At 42.6% G+C, this 19,923-nt stretch overlaps 1 protein-coding gene across 1 annotated transcript in view; it reads right to left on the bottom strand.

Moving 5' to 3' along the window:
* The window catches only part of CPLANE1 (ciliogenesis and planar polarity effector 1), a 4,248,669-nt gene that overhangs the window by 2,018,788 nt on the left and 2,209,958 nt on the right, over positions 1-19,923 (bottom strand). The window contains exons 21-23 of the mRNA XM_044076333.1: positions 19,560-19,669; positions 18,200-18,364; positions 15,437-15,545 (exon numbers count right to left, since the gene is read on the bottom strand). Coding sequence (XP_043932268.1) covers positions 15,437-15,545; positions 18,200-18,364; positions 19,560-19,669 — 384 coding nt within the window. The remainder of the gene's footprint in view (positions 1-15,436; positions 15,546-18,199; positions 18,365-19,559; positions 19,670-19,923) is intronic.

The following is a 19,923-nucleotide window of genomic DNA, read 5'->3' as shown; positions in this document are numbered from 1 at the left end:
AAGGTGGGCTAGACCCAAGCACAACACACATAGTGTGTGGCCATCCACTGGGGAGAGCTGATGGCAACACTCTGTGCAGCGCTTAAAGACAAGCTTTTCAGCCATACTAAGGAGAACGAAAGCCTTGAAAGAGATAGGCAAGTACTTTCTTAAAATCACTCACACAAACACCCACTCACCACGCTAATCTATAGAACAACACCGATGGGGGGAGGGGCACCACAGAACAAGCTAACTTTTTATCTAACGATGCAAAAATGATGGGAGGGGAAAAGGGGTACCTATGCTAACCTAATCTGATGAAAAAAAGTGAAAGTTTTTACTCACAGAAAGTTAAATAACCCACTACTAGCTGGAGCTCAGAAGACACGATGTATAAGCAAATTGCAGCAAACGAGATCTGGGGATGGAAGGCAGTGGTGGTCTATTATGGATAAGGACAGGAGTCTGGAGCTCAGAGCTGATGCTAGTAACAGTTGCCGGCTCGGATCCAATACGGATCCATACCCCACAGGTTGAAGACCAAATAAAGAAAACTACTTCAGATACACCTGACACCCAAAGAATTGAACCTACAGATCTGCATCCAAAGCACTACAGTGGCAAATGAGATCTGAAGTAATTTGGTACAAGCAAGGAATTGTGGGTAGAAGGAGAAGCCTTAGCCTTGGATCCAAAATCCTAGAAAGGCCGAAGTCAGATCCGAAAGACTCTGAAGTACCCATTCACTGAGGATAGCTAGAATGTACCATATTGGATGCGGAGTTATAGACATTAAATTGGCTGAAAAAAACTAATTGACAGCTCAACTAATTGAATATGCACTATAATCTATCAGACACATTTAAGTCAATGAAGTTGCTGTACATCAAGGAAAGACTTCTGAATCTCCCTTAATGAGCATGAAACAAAAGCAAAAAAAACATGCTGTCGACATAATCACTGAAAAATAAAAGAAACTGGTAATACATACTGCAATTACCAGTGTCTTTGACAAAATATAACTAAATATGCAATCACTATATAACTTAGAGTTGCCCTCACGTTGCAGTCTGTGATCTGCAAAAGGAAGAACTCTAGCATTTGACCTGCATTCACTGGTAAAAGTCAGTGAATAAGGATACTGCCGTTGCAGCTAACCTATAAGCATTAACACTTTTACTAACTAAGCATGCCTAATCACTTTATTGTACCTCAATCTGTTATGCAATCAATTAGTTGTATGTTTTTTTAATATATTCAGTGACTGAAACCAACCTTCAATAATGTGCAGATTCAACCATCTCAGTGTACTCATATTTATATTTATATTTTATTATTTACATCTATTTAGATACACTCACACACACACACACACACACACACACACACACACACACACACACACACACACACGGATCTACTTCCCTAGACTGAAATATCATAACACCGAAATTCAACGACAAGACGAAAACATCGCAAAATTACAAATGTTAACAAAGCAAAAGGTTTGAAACAATGAATCAACTAATGTGCATGTTTGGAAGTCACTGGAGGATTTGAATGGACGTCGCACTAAACACAGAACCTATGTATTAATACGGGATCCATTCTAAATCTCAAAATACTGAAAGATCGACTTTCAGTATCTCGAGACTAAAATATCGAATGTGCAGTTAACCGAAACTGCACTTTACCAAGTGTTACATTACCAAATCTGCTGTTGGGGTGGGGTGTTGTGGCTTGTGTTTGCTGTGCACTGTGGTTTGGGAATGAGATATGGAGGATGATGTGTGGCTGTGTATGGAGATTCAGGTAAGTTGTTAGTGTGTAAGGGTTTTGGATAGGGTTTTTTGTTTTGTAGTGTTGTGGGAAGTTTTGAGAGTTGGTTGGGTTAGTATGTGTGTGTTGCTGCTGAAGGCAGCATGTTTTTTGAATGTGTAGTGTGTGTGTGTTTTTCGCGCGTGTGTGTGATGGTGTGCGAAGTAAGTGTAGGGTGCTTAGCGGTAGGTTTTTTGTGTCTACTATGGTAGTGTGACCTCGGAGTTGGTATATTTAAGTAGCGGGGTATGGGGGGGGGGCTTGTCCCCCTACTTATGCATAGGTTTTGTAGGTGTGTGTGTTTGGTGTTTTAGTAAAAGTTTAGGGGGAGGTGGTATTAGTGATGTTGTGGTGGAGGTTATATTACCGAACTAAATGTCACTTGCTGAAAATTCGGTATTTTGAATTTTCGGTACAGTGACATTCAGTTTTGTAATATTTCAGTATCGTGGGTGTTCGGTATTTAGATCTCGAGATACTGCAAGTCGATCTTTCAGTATCTCAAAATTTAGAAGTAGACCCATTAATACACATAACTTAAACAAAAAAAATACAACTTTTCCAATGGTTTTGCAGGGGACAAACCCCCTGCACCCCCCACACCCCCTGCAAATTATACATACTAACTCCAGGATCGCACTACAGTGGGGGAAAGGGTTAATTTCCCGATCCTCACTATACAGCGATCTCTATTCACAATCAGTAATCATGAAAAATTTTTCTCTTACATATTATGTTACACTGAAGATGTCTGACTTTAGCGCAAAGTCCATTCAAATTCTTCGATTATTTCCAAACATGCGCATTACTTGATTTGTTGTTTCAAACTTTCAGCTTTGTTAAAATTCATAGATGTGTATTTGCGATGTTTTCATCTCATCTTTATGAGCTTTGGTGTTATGGCATTTCAATCTACTCAAGTAGATCCACACACACACACACACACACACACATATATATATATATATATATATATATATATATATATATTTATTTTATTAAATAAAATAAAAATAAAATAAATAAATAAAATAAATATATATGGTTTACCTTCAAAATGTCGAATGTCATAATGTCTAATGTTCATTTGGTTGAAAAATAACATCTAAACCCAAAACATTGAATGATCAAAATGTCTAAAATCATTTAATCGAAAAAGCAATGAGATCACCTCTGCACCCCCCCACGTGGGGGGGGGATTGTGCCTCCCCACCCCTACTTAAATATACCAACTCCGATATCGCATACAGTGCAGAAATGGGCAAATTCAATAATTTCGACATTGTGAGCTTAGACTAATTTTATTTCAACATTTTGATCATTCAATATAGTGCATTCAATCAATTCATTTTCAACCATTTAGCATTCAACATTTTGAAGGTAAACCATATATATATATATATATATATATATATATATACATGTGTGTGTATATATATATATATATATATATACACACACACACATACATAAAATCTGGGTTTGGTGACAATCACTGCATGAACACAGTCAGCAAATGATGAAAACAATTCCCTGCAAGTTCACTTAATAGCATGGCCTACTACAGAGAAGAATTTTTGTGAATTTGCTAAACGTAAATTTATTAACACTGAGGAAGCACTTTGGGAAAAAACAAGTACCTGTGAATTACCACACAGGTGGCAGTACACTAAACACCAAACGTGTGATGAGAGATTTAGGGACACAGGTGGACAGTTGTCTCACCTTCGATATCCACATTGCCACAACAGTCAGGAAATCCTTCTATGTGGCACACCTCATCACTAAGGGCTTTTCATCCAGAAAAAAAGGAGGTCATTGTCCCACTGTACTCATCCCTCATTAGACCATTATAGAATACAATGTCCCGTTTGGTATGTACCTCTCAAGACATCTGCAACAACTGGAAAGGCCGCAGAAATACCGCACTAAAAAAATTACAGGCCTAAAGCAGATGCCCTATGCTGACCGTCTAAAAAAACTCCAGTTATACTCTGACACATATCGTCTACTCAGAGGTGATCTCTGCTTAACATACAAGGCCATATCAAACCCAGAGCTTTTGGACATGCTACACTTAAAAAATCCCAATCCCTCAGAGCCACACGCTCAAGGGATCTAAACCTTGTCATCACAATGAACAAAACATGCTGGAGGGATAGGTTCCTGACCCAGAGACTCCCCAGACTCTGAAATAAACTGCCCATACATGTCAAGTAGAGCACCTCTCTGGCCCTCTTCAAAAGGAACCTTGACGACTGGATGGGAGATAGGAAATTCACCCTGGGGATCATGTCAGTTGCTCTGCTATGACAGGGGTCCAGGGAAGTAAATATTGTGCGAAGAAATAGCCAGGGAACTGTTATGGCTAGGCTTGTATAGGCCCTAGGGCTGATAGCCTAGTACCAACCTATGAACCAATGAACAGAAACTACTCAGTGAAATAAACAAAGGCAGAAAGCACCTACAAAGAGACACATGAGTCATAACATCCCTAACAACTGCAATACAGAAAATGACAATCTATTAACAAGAATCCGCTACGTCAGTGAATAAGAAGTTATGTACCTACCATAACGTTCCATGTTAGTTGTCTTCTCGCCTTCTTTCTTGCTGGATGGGGTTCGGAGCCGATCCTCAGCTCCGACTCAGCAATCTACTAAAGCTCGAGAGCTATTTACTGGCTCGAGGCCCTCCCTATATCCCACAATGCTAAGCGTCAGATCCCCAGATCTCGTTTGGCAGAGCTAACACCAAGGAAAGATTCAAGGACACCTGTCCAACCACAAGGAAAAACTATAGTACAAGGACAGAGGAGGACACAATGTACATCAGAGTTGTCCAGAGGAAGAAGGCCGCAAAAGGGGACTCTTCTCGGTCTGTCCAGGCTAGGGGGAAGGAGGGTGGGACGCAAGAAAGAAGGCGAGAAGAAGACAACTAACATGGAACGTTATGGTAGGTACATAACTTCTTAATGTTAAGTTGTCTATCTTGCCTTCATTCTTGCTGGATGGGACAGCGTCCCTAGCACCTTAGTCCTGGGTGGCTCATCGGAACAGACTCTTGAGCACAGTGGAACCAAACTCAGCTCTATTTCTATAGGCCACATCCAACTTATAATGCGAAATGAAAGTATGAGGAGTGGCCCAAGTGGCTGTGGCACAAATAGATTCCATTGGTAGTCTTGCTTGAAAAGCTACCGACGTAGCTAAAGCCCTGGTGGAATGACCTTTAGGTTTAGCAGGGAGTTCTTTATGTCTGAGCTGATAAATCAAGGTAATAATAGAGGACAACCACCTGGATAAGGTTACTTTGGAAACTGGCAGTCCTTGCTTGCCCTCGGCATAGGATAAGAAGGGTTGATCTGATTTTCTTATTTGCTTAGTCCTGTCCAAGTAGAAATGTAATTGCCTATGAACATCCAAGCGGTGCAAATTTTGTTCAGCTTTGCTCGAATAGTTAGGAAAAAAGACAGGCAGATCAATAGTCTGATTCAGATTTGTTTCAGAAGGTATCTTGGGCAGAAATGAAGGATTAGGCCCAAGTGAAACTCTGTCCTTATGAAACACAAGATAAGGAGGACGAATACAGAGGACTTGAAGTTCCGAAACTCTCCTAGCTGATGTGATGGCTACCAAAGAGAGAGTATTCCAGGAGAGCAATTTTAAGGAACAGGAAGCCGTGAGGTTCAAAGGTGGGGAGAATCAAGGAAGCCAATATCAATTTCAAGTCCCACGGAGGCGGGGGATCTCTGACCGGGGGCCTAAGCAACAAAGTTCCTTTGAGAAAGGCCTTGCAAAGTTTGTGGGACATGATGCTGGTTTCTGAGAGGCCAGCACGGAAATTTGCAATAGCAGCTAATTGGACCCTAATGGTGGCAGAGGAGGAACCAGCTTGAAAGAGCTCTGCTAAAAAATCTAAAACATGATGGACAGGGGCTCTAAAGGGGTCAATATTCCTAGCCTCTGCCCAGAAAGAGAAACGTTTCCACTTAATAGCATAAGTTTTCCTGGTGGCAGATTTGTGCGAAGAACGTATGATTTCACGCACCGGCTGAGAAATTAGCGGAAGCCTGGCTAAGGTTGGAAGTGGAGCAACCAAGCTGTGAGGTTGAGAGACTGAAGGGATTGGTGCAGCCCGACTGATGGACCAAGATGTCTGGCACTGGGTCCAGATTCCTCGGCTGCTCCAGCAGGTGATGATGCAGGAACAGGAACCAAATTTGTCGAGGCCAGTAAGGGGCAATGAGGATCATCCTGGATCTCAATGCGGTTGCTTTCTGAATTAGCTTGGGAATAAGGGGAAAAGGCAGGAATGCATACAGAAGACCCCGGGGCCAATCGTGAACTACAGCATCTCTGGGGGAGTGCCCGGGAAGGGGGAAGAGAGTGAAGAAGTCGTCGCACTTGCTGTTGAGAGGAGTTGCAAAAAAGGTCGCGGGAAGGTTGACCCCATCTGCGGAAGATTTTGTCCGCTACTGATTGATTGAGAGACCACTCGTGAGGCATGAGAATAGCTCTGCTTAGCCTGTCCGCTATGATGTTGGACCTCCTGGGGATGTGCGTTGCTATCAGAAACCGTTGAGAGGAAATCGCCCACTGCCAGAGTCTGAGTGCTTCTCGACATAAGGGATAGGACTTGGTTCAGCCCTGCTTGTTGATGTACCATACTACAGACATATTGTCTGTCTGAACTGCAATAGTCCCGGTGGGTAGAGAGTCCTGAAGAGCTTGCAACGCCAAAAGCACCGCTCTCATTTCCAAGACATTTATGTGCAGATGGTACTCTAGAGGTTGCCAGGTGCCCTGGACAGTCCTGCCCTGAAAATGCCCCCCCCGACCCGATCAGGGAGGCATCCGTGGTCACTGTGGCAACAGGAGGAGGAAGAACACACGGTCTGCCCTGGAGTATTAGAGGGGAGACCATCCACCAAGCCAGGTGGTCTTTGCATGATTGAGTGATTATTATCTTGTGAGACATTGGGAGCTGTTGAAAGGACCATTGAGTGAAAAGCATCCACTGAAGAAGCCGCATGTGAAAACGAGCCAGTGGAACTAATATGATTGCTGCTGCCATGAGGCCCAAAGTCTTTAGTACAAATCTGGCCTGAATCCTGTTGCACTGTAGTAAGACCAGCACGTGTCAGCGGATGTCTGACACTCTGTCGATAGGAAGTCTTGCAGAAAGGTCTTTTGTATTTAAGCTTGCGCCTATAAAGACTATAGACTGACAAGGCGACAATGCAGACTTTTCGAAATTTATTGATATACCTAGCTCGGAGCAAGTTTGGATGGTATAATCCCTGGCTCGTAGTAGCTGATGCCTGGTGGAAGCAGTGAGGAGCCAGTCGTCGAGATATGGAAACACCTGGAATCCTCGCCGTCTCAGGTGAGCCGTAACCACTGCCATACATTTGGTGAACACCCTGGGGGCTGTGGTGAGACCAAAGGGCAGAGCTCGGAATTGATAGTGACTGGCTCCGAGCTGGAAGCGGAGAAACCTTCTGGAGCGCCTGTTCATTTTGATATGGTAGTACGCATCCTGAAGGTCTATGGAATACATCCAATTGTCCTGACCCAAAAAGGGTAGAATGGACTGAAGCGTGACCATCCGGAACTTTGTTCTTTGAACAGACTTGTTTGGCCTGCTGAGATCCAAAATGGGTCTCCAGTCCCCTGTCTTTTTTGGCACCAAAAAGAATTTGGAGTAAATTCCGGATCCTTGCTGGTCTGCTGGGACTGGTTGGATGGCCCGTTTTTCTAGCAGTTTTGAAATTTCTAGCACTGCTTGTTCCCTTAGACCGGGTGGAACATCTGGAAGGGACTTGGTTGTTTGTACCAGGGTGTGGACAAAGGGGATCTTGTAACCCTCGGATATGATAGACCGTACCCATTTGTCTTGTGTGAGGAGTTGCCAGGCTTCTGGGTACAGTGACAATCTTCCTCCGACTGCCTCCGAACTCAGACAGTCGGGCATCCCCTCAGGGGTGCTGAAAGGGTTTGTCAGAGAAAGATTCTCTGCTACCCTGATTTTGCGGGCCCCCTCTGCCCCTCGGGCGGTGTCTATTATTGTTCCCTCCCCTGCCCCTGGAGGGAAACTCACCACATGTGTCAGGCACGACTCCCTGGGGTTTCCAAAACCACATTTTTCCACTCTTCTGACCCTTGGAGTATGGTCTAGAGGGAGTGGAGAAACGGACTCCCACGGCAGAGAGAGTCTTGCCTTCCTGCTTACACCTGGTAAGGGTATCTTTCACCTGTGGTCCAAACAGAGCCAAACCATCGAAGGGGGTATTGGTGAAGGACGCCTTAAAGGGGTCAGCAAAGTTACATAACTGCATCCAGGCATGTCTTCTCAAAGCCACTCCTGTACCTGCGGCCCTACTCGCCCCATTGGCTGCATAAGAAATGAGCCGCATGGAGGAATTGACAATAGAATTAAGGGTCGCCAGCTGGGAGTTAATCTTATCTTGAGCCCCCGCAGCTGATGGATCCTGAAGGGTGTCAGCCAGCTCCTTCTTTGTGGCTGCTGAAACCACCATGGCATCAACAGGGACACCCTTTGTCAAGAATTGCTTGTTGGGTGGGGCTGTAATAAATTTAGTGGGCCTACGGGGAGTTGGTTCCACTGTGTCCGAGGCTAACCACGCCTTTCGAGCCACTACTTCCAATAGCGGGTCAAAAGGTGGAGACACCCAGGAGGTGGAAGGGCGAGAATCAAACACGTCCAGGTAGACCGACTCATCCTCCGAAGGGTTAAGGGCAGTCCAGTTCCCCCTCTGCTTAAGGATCTCTAGGATGTCTGAAAAGGAGACATCCTCAGAGGGGGATCTTGGGGACCCTTCCGAATCCTCCAAGTCGGTATCAGACGTGACTGACTTGGGGGAGTCGACATGTTTCCTCTTACATTTTCTCTTCCGTGGGGGCTCCTCCGAAGGATCGGGGGAGTCCTCAGAAGAGGAAGATTCGCCCAATGTGGTGACCTGGAGCATTTGCTCTCCACGCTTGGGGTCAGGAGAATGGTCAGAGACCGATGCAGGCACCATGGGGGGAGGAGCCGAAGGGGCTGATCGAGGGGCCGACTCAGGAGCCAGCACACTCCTCATGACCTCGAAGGCGCCCCTGTCAGGTAGAGCAGAAGGTCCCCGCTCTGAAGAGAGGAGAACCCCTGCCGGCACAGAGAGGGACGGCTCCAAGGCCGATGTCGGGGCTGAGCTCACCTGCGCCGAGGCTCCAAGAGGGAGAATGGGGTCAGACAAGGGTCCGATACCACTTGCCCCCTCGGAGACAACGAGGGAGTCTCGGCGCCCAGATCCCTCCAAGGACGGAACGAAAGAAGAGATCAGAGCCGACGAAGGAGCCGAAAGGTGTGGCATCGGTTCCAACGTTACCAAGATTTGAGCCCCAACCAGCTCCGGCTCCGAACAAAAGGAGGGAGTCGGAGGAAAAACTGCTGAAGATATCAGGACAGCCACAGTCTGTTGAGATGGGCTGGTTAACATTTTGGCCAAGGCCTGCGATTTAAGGAGTCTACTGACCACCCTCTCTAAGTCATGATCGGATAGCCTGGAAGACTGAGATGAGTGGGACCTATGGCTTTTTTCAGATTGGAGCAATGGTGACCATGGAGACGAATGAACCGATTCTAGGGAAGGGAACCTAGAACGTTTTCAGCTCGAAGACTGTTCCGACACCAAGGTCGGAGCTGAATGAGGTCCAGAGGTGCTGGCTCCAGCCGGAGCCGAAGAGGAGGCAGGCGCTCCCACCAGGCGACGGCTCCAAACAGGGAGCCGATGGCTTGGTGGGCTTTGAGGATTTACCTGACGAAGGCTTGGTCGGGGATCCTTCTGGCTTAAGTAAGCCTCTCAGGATGAGCTTGTTCCTACACTCCTGCAGGACTCTCGGGCTGAAGGCATGACAGACCAAGCAGGAGTTCTGCAGGTGTAGGGGACCCAAGCAATAAACGCAAGAAGTGTGACCGTCTGTCAGAGACATCTTCTGACAGCACGAGTCACACTTCTTAAAACCTGAGACTTTGGTATTCTTAGACATAGTGGATACCAAAGAAGAAAAGTCACTAGTGCTTGAACACACAGGAAAAACGCACACACACACACACACACTCGCACTAGTTAAACTAACAATATTAATAACTACACAGCTATATACTAATGCCAAATATATATATATATAAATATATACAAAAACTACAAGCCTACAAACTGTAGTAAAGTAGAAGAGCTAAACACTAAGAAAAAGGGGGGGGGAGAAACTCTCTAACTAAAAACGAGTTTCTGAGAGGGAATATTAGGGAGTAAACAGTGAATTAACTAACCGGAAAGCCATATATATAAGATAAGGTTGTAGAAAAAAACTAAAGTTAACTTTTATACTAATATTAGAAGAAAAGATTAATATGACCTGGAGCCAAGTAAATTCACAACCTCGTAGCTGAAGCAGCAAACAAGATCTGGGGATCTGACGCCTAGCATTGTGGGATATAGGGAGGGCCTCAAGCCAGTAAATAGCTCTCGAGCTTTAGTAGATTGCCGAGTCGGAGCCGAGGATCGGCTCCAAACCCCATCCAGCAAGAATGAAGGCGAGATAGACAACTTAACATCAATGTTTTCATCTACTTCTAATATTGTCTGTAATGTAGCTAGAAAAACTCTCCAAAAGAAAATGAACACAGCTTGCTACAGTATAAAATAGCTATCACAAATAAAAACTACGAAACAGCTACAGACGCTCAAGACTGAAGAAGTCTTTTACAAGACAAAAGTGCTCACTGAGATACTGTGTTAAGGAAACTTTTTTATTTTAAAGTGTAGTTTTGATTCTTTACAGCTGTTTTGCCATTTTTACTTGTGACTGTTTGCAATGCAGTATAGGATGTTCCATTATGAACAATCCACTCAATATCTGAAGAACACCCTGAACATACTTCTGTCACACTAAAAAGATGACACCCTCCATAATGTTAGTATAGCAATTCTATCCAAATGTGCAAACAACTGCAATATTTTACACAAATAGGGGGTACGGCATCTTGCTTTCTTCTTTTGCATATCCCCACCTACACTACACAACATCCACTAGCTTTTCAGTTGGCATTAACAGAAAACAAAACATAACATTACAATCAAATATTACAGTTTCAACTAATACAACCCCATTCCACTGCAGAGTAGATCAAATGTCTAGCTGACAAAATGACACAGCCACATACCTAGTTAATGAATTATACATTCAACCAAATTTGCTTCTACCACACATACATACACACATATAAGCAAGTTGTCTGGTAACTGAGACCAAAAAAGGGGAAAAAAATGAAACAACTGTGGCCACAGACACTCTAATAAGCTTTAGAAAAAAATTCCCATAGAGAAGTCTACTGAGGTTTAATGTTACAAGAAACAACACAGACTAAGTGTTACTCTTGAAAGACAAAAGCGCTTAATTTTTGTTGTTTTATTTTTTGGTTTTGTATACAATTACAGCACACTGGACTACTCTGAAAGTTTTTCCTGTGTAACTAAAGCTCACTGGACTGTCAATGGCAGGAGATTTTCCATTTTTCTATTTTTAATAGCTCCACAACTGTAAAAGTGCATTTATTTTATTACATTATATCAGATGAGTAAAATGAATATAACTTTACTTCAGGCAGTGAAGGCTTGTAATATACACTCTTTTATAGCGGAGCGCTCTGTAATGGATGCAGTATTACACTGCTTCCATTTGTCCCTGTGGATATCCAACTTCCTAAAACGATCAAGCTGGGAGACTGACATCCATTCACCTGTTTCCTATCCATATAAAACTTTCCTGCAAGAATGACATTTACAATAAATATCTGTAATGACTTGCTCTGCACTCAAATGGGTGTTAGAGGTTTCAGTACCACAAGCAGTCAGTCAAAGATTCCTCAATTTTGTCAATGCAAATGCCTTGGAACAGCTAGTCGATACCCCCACAAGAGGTGATAATATCTTGGACTTGGTATTAACCAACATGAGTAACCACTGCAGCATCCCTGCAGTATCATCCTCCCTTGTAAGATCTGACCATAAAACGGTCACGTTCAAAGTCACCATCTCCCCTGACCCCCTCCCTCTAGCTAGGAACAATAAAAAAAACTTCTCCAAAGCTGATTACAGCCTCCTGAGGGATGGTATAAATAGCTTTACAGCAGCCACCCCCCTCTAGGAACCGGCACCAGTAACCAGAACTATACCAAATTACTATACAAACATTTATATCGATGCATGGAATCAGGAATATCTGACAGGACTAAATCATCCTCCGCAAGGAAGAGTAAACCTGTCAGGTGGACATCTGGAATAAATAAACTCTATAACAAAAGAAAAAAATTGCCCTCCAGGACCAAGAAGGAGCAGGTGCCCAACTGGAAGCAATCTCAACTTAGCCTAAACAAGCAAATAAGAGCACTAGTGAAATCCTCCAACGCAAACTTTGAGTCCAGATTGCCCACATCCACTACAGACAATCATAAGGCCTTCTTCACATACGTCTGTAATCTCAAAGGTAGCACCCACATCTGTTCAGAACTGGTGGTTAAGGGCACCACATACACAAATGCCATAGATATAGCAGTCTTGCTGGCTGACAGAGCCAGTGAAAGTTTCACCCCTCTGTCCCCCCATCAGTAAATGAGGATATTCCCAGTACCTGCCCCCTTCCCCTTATATCTAGAGATCAGGTCATCACTGCTCTCTCAAAGGCAAAAAATACAGCCTTCATGGGACCCGATAACATCCCAAGCTGCATCGTAGATTAACTCAGGCAGGAACTTGCAGCAGCATTAGCCACCCTATTCAACCCAAGCCTGAGTAAAGATTTTGTCCCAGCTGAGTGGAGGATAGCCACTGTCATCCCTTTACACAAAGGTGGAGCGTCCACTGATCCAGGAAATTATAGACCCATCAGCCTAACTAGCCTGGTCTACAAGGCCATGGAACGGATTATCATGGACCTCATTAACAAGGACATTGGCAACCTCCAAACACTCGATCCCACACAGTTTGGCTTCATCATTTTTTGAGACAGTCACCAAAGCCATGGATGAGGGGAAGACAGTGCACACTGCCTACCTTGACCTGGCCAAAGCCTTCGAAGCTATTCCCCACTAGGGTATAATAGACAAACTCTCTCAAATAGGCATCAATCCATATGTTACCAGATGGGTAGCCAACTGGCTCACTGAGAGAACCCACCTAGTCAATATAGGGGAAGCCACCTCAGGCAGTAGACCCGTATGGAATGGCATACCCCAGGGTTTGGTCTTGGGGCTACTGTTATTTGGGATATACTTTTCTGAGGTACAGGCCAAAACCAGTGGGCTATGGCTGACCAAGTTTGCAGATGACTGCAAGCTGGGAGCTGTCATCAATTCCCCTAGTGACGTGGACATCCTCCAAGAGGGTCTCACCCAAACAAATGACTGGTGCCAGAAACATGGCCTCAAGCTGAATACAAAAAAATGCATCATCATCCCCTTTGGGGAGAGAGATGTTCCCACAAATTATCACACTAATAACAAAGTTCTAAGCATGCAGTCAGTCGTGAGGGATTTGGGCACCCAGGTTGATAGCAGCCTGACTTTTGACCACCATGTTTCTTTCATTGTATGGAAAGCTTTTTACATAGCCCACCAGTAAAGGTATCTCATCCAGGGACAAGGAGGTCATAAAATCCCTGTATTCTTCCTTTATAAGGCCCATTACTGAATACAATACCCCATTCCACATGCACCTCACAAAGCACATGCAGCAGCTGGAGAAACCACAGAGGTTCCTCATCAGGAGGATCCAGAGCCTCAAAAATCTACCATACACATATAGGCTAAAAACCCTATCCTTCCTACTCTGTTTCATACAGACTCCTCAGAGGTGACCTCTGTCTGGCACACAAGGCGATCTCGGACCCCACCTTGATGGGACTGCTGCATATCCACAAGTCAAGTTCCACTTGAGTAACCCGTACACATGGCCTCAACCTGGTCTGTGACCTCAATAGAACTTGCTGGCGGGACAGACTTGCGTCCCAGAGAGTCCCCCATCTATGGAATAGACTCCCTCCTCCATGTCAAGCAGAGTACCTCTTTACCCCTTTTTAAGCTCAATCTGGATAACTGGACGGGAAGTAGAAAAAACATCACTGGGATTCCACCCGTCTCCCTGCTAGACAGGGACATTGGGTGCTGATTTGTTTATGCATGGGCTAAACCCTTAGCTAGGCTTATAAGGGCCTCAAGGCCAATAGCCTAGTAACTTCCTATGACCATATGACTGATCCAGTTTCATGACTGTTACCAGAAGGGGATCTAGAAGTAGTGCAGGTATAAGAACTAAAATGAGGGGGACTGTAAAACAGCAGAATATGCATGCATCCCTGGCAAAAAGAAAATTGGATTCAATTGCAGCTATGTCCTTGTGTTGGTGTTACAGAAAACCTTTTATAATTCCATGAACTGCAAGAAGACCGAACTAGTTAACACTTAAGAAAATAAATCCAGACAGTTCACTGGAAGGCCTGACAGAACAATGAAAACTCCAATACTTTGACCATATAATGTGAACACAGGATTCAACAGAGAAAAAAGTGATGCACGGACAGACTGAAGACAAAAGAAGAATGAGCATACAAACTAAAGTGGATGGACACTGAAGTAGTAAAGATAAATCCCCAATTCACCCAACAGGCTGCCCAAACTACTGCCCCAGACCAAATTCATCTTTCTTAATTACCCTATCTCTATCTACCTCACTCCAAATTGCCCATTTACTTTCTAAAAGTAAATCCCATTACCCTCTTCAACTTTCTTTCCACACTCAAGCTTGCATATACTGTATTTTTACAAAGTCTGAATGCAAAGTATTCTGCTCAAATAAGCCTGTCTGCAAGATTTATTATACTCACTAATAGTTCTAACTACAAGTCTAACTTTTTCCATGGTGCATATATTTATACATTGTAATCTGTCTACTTTTTAAAGAAATGTTATGTATCCTCTATTTTGTAAAATGTTAAGTGGCTAAGTTTGCTAATTTTTTATGCATATTATGTCTTGGAGCTTTTCGCCACAGGCCTCCGCTGAAAATGGACTTGTTGTCTAGTCGTACGTTCCCGGTAAACAAATGTAAAATAAAAATAAATAAAATAAAAAGAACTTAAAGAAGCAGTTCTTGACAGACAGGCCTAGCATGCTAAAATCCTTTGGGTCAAAAAGAGCTGTATTTGACTAAATAACAACTGTCCTTGTTTATCTTGTCTAAACTTCCATATGCATTCTAAAACAATTGAAAATTCTTGCACCTTTGTTTACTGCTTTCATTACTTCATCATGTTTTCTACACAGTAAATCTGGCACACACACATGCATACAGATTTTATGCACTAATTTTACAATTATTTTAGATTCTCTCAATGCAAGGTTTGATACTTTTTCATATGTAAGTTATCTGAGCCACCTACTTCAATTTTCTTTCCCAACTATAGAGGGTATCATTAATTTTAAGAAAAGATCAGCTCATGAGGTTTAGCTGTTATATGATATTTACCATTTTACTGTACCTACTATACCTTTTACATTACTTTATAAATGCAAATACCTTTCACAAGTGAATGCCGGATACGCTGATATAGGAACTGATATTTATCTCTTAGTGGAACCCGGACATCTTCAGCCTCAGGAAAAGCCTTCACAAAAATCTCTGCCACCTAAAACAGTATAAAAAACAATGAAACTCCCTGTGACAGTTTTTAAATGAAAGCAAATGTTCAAACTGTGTTTACTGTACTTAAGTTTGTCATTGGAATATTTATACAGGTGTTCGGAAAATGGGGGATAACAGATTGTACAATCAAGAGAAAAAAAATGAATACAAGGAGTGCTGACAATGTAATAACTTCTCATTATGGAGTTTACTGCATAGGATTAAGCTTTATTGTGCAATTTTCGGTTTGATTCCTTCAGTTTCCAATTCCCTACTGCGTGATTCCAAGGAGCACAGGCACTTGTACAATTTTCGGTTTGATTCCTTCAGTTTCCAATTCCCTACTGCGTGATTCCATGGAACACAGGCACTTGTGCATAACATGCCTACCCACTTAACAAGTAAGTACCAATAACTAACTAAATAAATTAATAAAATCACTGAACTGCAGCTCTAGAATACCTCTGTATGTTGAAAATACATAACTGGCAAAATATCTCATGGAAAGATCATAGGAAGTTACAAGACTATTGACCCTGAGGCCCTTACAAGCCTAGCAAAGAATTTAGCCCATGTTCCAACAAGTCAGCACCCTATGCCACTGTCCAGCAGGGACATAGGTGGAATCCCAGGGGTGTATTTTCTGTTCCCCATCCAGTTATCCAGGTTGCACTTAAAAAGGTTTAATGAGGTACTCTGCTTTATGTGGAGAGGGAGTCTATTCCACAAAAGGGGGAGTCTCTGGGACACAAATCTTTCCCACCAACAAGTCCTACTGATGTCACAGACCAGGCTGCGGCCTCGCATGTGGGTTACTCAAGTGGAACTTGCGGATATGCAGCAGTTCCATCAGGGTGGGGGTCTGAGATTGCTTTGAAGGCCAGACAGAGGTCACCTCTGAGGAGTATGTAAGAGACTGAGCAGAGGGACAGGGCTTTTAGCCTATCTGTACAGGGTAGATGTTTGAGGCCCTGGATTCTCCAGGTAAGGAATCTCTGTGGTGTCTCCAGCTGCTGCATGTGCTTTGTGTGGTACATGGCGAAAGGGGCACAGTATTCAATAATCGGTTTTACAAGGGAAGAATACAGGGATGTTATGACCATCTTGTCTCTGGATGAGATACCCTTACTAATGAGGTGGGCCATGTAGAAAGCTTTCTGTACAACGGAGGTAATATGGTGGCCAAATGTCAGTTTGCTATCAATCTGGGTTCCCAAGTCCCTCATGACTGATTGCGTGCTTAGTGCCTTATCAATCTGATAATTTGTGGGGACATCATTCTCCCCAAAAGGGATGATGATGCATTTTTTTGGCATTCAGTTTGAGGCCATGTTTCTGGCACCAGTCATTTGTTTGGGTGAGACCCTCTTGGGGGATGTCCACATCACTAGGGGAATTGATGACAGTACCCAGCTTGCAGTCATCTGCAAACTTGGTCAGCCATAGCCCACTAGATTTAGCCTGCACCTCTGAGAAGTATATCCCAAACATCAGAGGCCCCAAGACTGATTCCTGGGGTACACCGCACCAAAGTCTTTTTAAACTAATTTGGAAAATAAATGTTGCAACAAAATACATTAATAAACAATGAATCATTTATAGGATTAATAATAATGAAGTACTACTTATATACATTTCATGTGTGCATACTCAAACATATATACAGATGTTCACATCATACCTCTCAACCTCTTAGAGCAAGAGATCTAGACAAAGCCATCAATAAAAGTGGGGACAAAGGTCCAAAAATAGGGACCATTTTTAAATATTGTTCTTACAAACTTAGAAAGTTGAGAGAGTAACAGGTTTTGCATTAGCAAGAATTTTCTAAAGGGTATGAAGTCTGAAACTCAAAATGTGCATCAGTCTTTAATTATGTACCACTAATTTGCCAGAAAAACACAATTTTATTAAAAACAGACCAAAAATCTGAGGCAAAAATCTGGACATTCTGCAAAAATCTGTAAAGTTGAGAGGTATGGTTCACATATGTGCTTGTGAACACATTGATTAGATTATGAAACATTGACAACTGCCATTTCTGATACATACTATATCAAACTATATGATCAACAACTACATTACATCATGAAAAAAAATCATTGGACTACAAAGATCACAAATGTAAATACTATGCTTTAAATTTGCGATCAAACACAATCATTAAATTAACAAACATCCACCTACCAAACAAAACTACAATATACATTAAAACACAAATAACAATCTACATAAAAAACAAATGCTGCACTATAGGAACCTGCAATAGCAACAATTCAGGAATTATGTTTTATGTGGGTGCTTCCACTCTCCGATGTCAGGACTCTGTCCCCATCTTAAATAATGCACACTTCATGGATGCACTAAGCTTCCAAAGTGAATCACCAATATTTCTGCTATAGCTAACCATATGTATATCAGCCATAGCATAAACCAATTAATTCAGCTATCAATGTATTGTGCAGAGTAACTTGTACTCAACGAAAATACTTTTTAACCAAATGAATGGCGGAATGGAACCCATACACACACACACAAACATTTATATATATATATATATATATATATATATATATATATATATATATATATATACACATGTATACACGAGAGAGAGAGAGAGACTGTAAACTACAAATCTTAGGAGACTGTTTTTACCTTCTCAACTGGAGGCAGTTCTCCAATAAGGCTTAGAATTATATCTTGAACAGTTTCTTCAATGTTCATAAATCTACAGAAAGGCAGCATACGACAAGCCCACTCCAGCGCATTTAAGCAATGTTCAGTTACAGAAGCATCATATTCTATACACACCTCATGATCCTAGAACAAGAACAAAACAATGTATGTTTTTCCATAAAACTGAAGTATCCAGTGATCTTTAAAAGAACTCAATTCAAACACAATAATAATATGCATACTTATTTATGCATTAATAGAGTAGCACCCTTTTCTGAAAGAAATGTGAACATTAAATATTTATCAATTACCATTGCCAGTTCTGGCTCCCTGCCAAGGCATCAACTCATTTGTGATCAATTCACAAAACTGTGACTACAAACAAGTGAAACCTCAAGAAAGTCAGCACCATTCCAAACCAGAAAAACAGAAAAAAAAAAACAGTTTTATATGGGGCAAATCCTCCTATACCTCTGACTACCTATATTTACCAACTCCAAGGTCACACCATCACAGGTAAAGGGGAAATCCCCAGTAGACAGGCAAAATGATCTAATGGGGAAAATTCAAGCAGCTGCATACTATTTATTAGCCACATGAGTGTTAAACATCTGTGTTTTGTGAACAAGCCTGGCTTCCACAGCACCATGGTGTACATTGGGCCTTAAGTGTGACTCGGGTAATCCAGGCTCAGTTAGTAAATCAGACACCTGATGGAACTGGAATGGAGAGAGAAGAAATAAATAGGCTAAGCCTGCTTGCCTATCCCCAGAGGCATCATGGTCAAGGGAGGATGTTGGTGGAGTTAAAATCAATCATTTGACTCTGACGAACACCATTGGACAGAATGATAGCAAGATCAGGTAAACAGACATATCTAAGGGGGTGTATCCTTCCTTGGGTTAGGGCAGGGCCTCTACCACTAAACAATGATATGCATCTAATTTCTACTGTCAGCATGATGCACATAATGAGGCAAGGCCAGAACCTATTCAAGCTAAGTATGCCTCTGTGATTAGCAGTGATGGCTGGCAAACTCACTCATCTCCTGTGACAACCCTGTCATTTGCTATCTAAAAGAAAGGGGGTGTTGACTCTCAATCCTTTGGGATTAAACACTTCGGTAAAATGCTGAAATTAAGAGTCTACAGATCAGAGTGAGATGGGACTTCAATGGGTTTTACACTTCACTACTATAATGTGTCTTCCCTAGTAACCCAAAGCAAAAAATATATATACTTACAAATAATTATGTACACTACATCAGTAATAGAAGATTTACTGTATTCTGAAACCAAACTATGACATTCTGAATACGATAATGTTCATGTTAGGATACCTGAGGGGTCCTCACAAGCTCTCTTGCAGTTTGATACTGCCTGCAACAGTGGCACAGCATATCCCGAACGTGAAGCATCCAACATAAAGCACAAAGTTCTCTGAAACAGCCTGCAAAACAGCAGACACACAAAAAATAATACTTAGAAAACATAATGCTCCAGACCATCTTTGAACAAACATGTTCTTAAAAGCTTTATGCTCAAGAATGTTGCAGGGCAAACTGAAACCTAAAATTGTTACATCAGCCGGAAAACAGTAAATAATTAACACCAAAACTAGAAAGACAAACATCTGCCAATATCAACGGCTGGTTTGTGAAGCACTACTGCTGCATTAGGGTGCAATGGCCTGAAGTGATGGCA

The sequence above is a fragment of the Protopterus annectens genome, chromosome 1.part0 (assembly GCF_019279795.1).
Source record: "Protopterus annectens isolate FY-2018-M chromosome 1.part0, PAN1.0, whole genome shotgun sequence".
NCBI lineage: Eukaryota > Metazoa > Chordata > Ceratodontiformes > Protopteridae > Protopterus > Protopterus annectens.
Note: the sequence above shows the minus strand (reverse complement) of the source record. Positions and strands in the feature narration are given on the sequence as shown.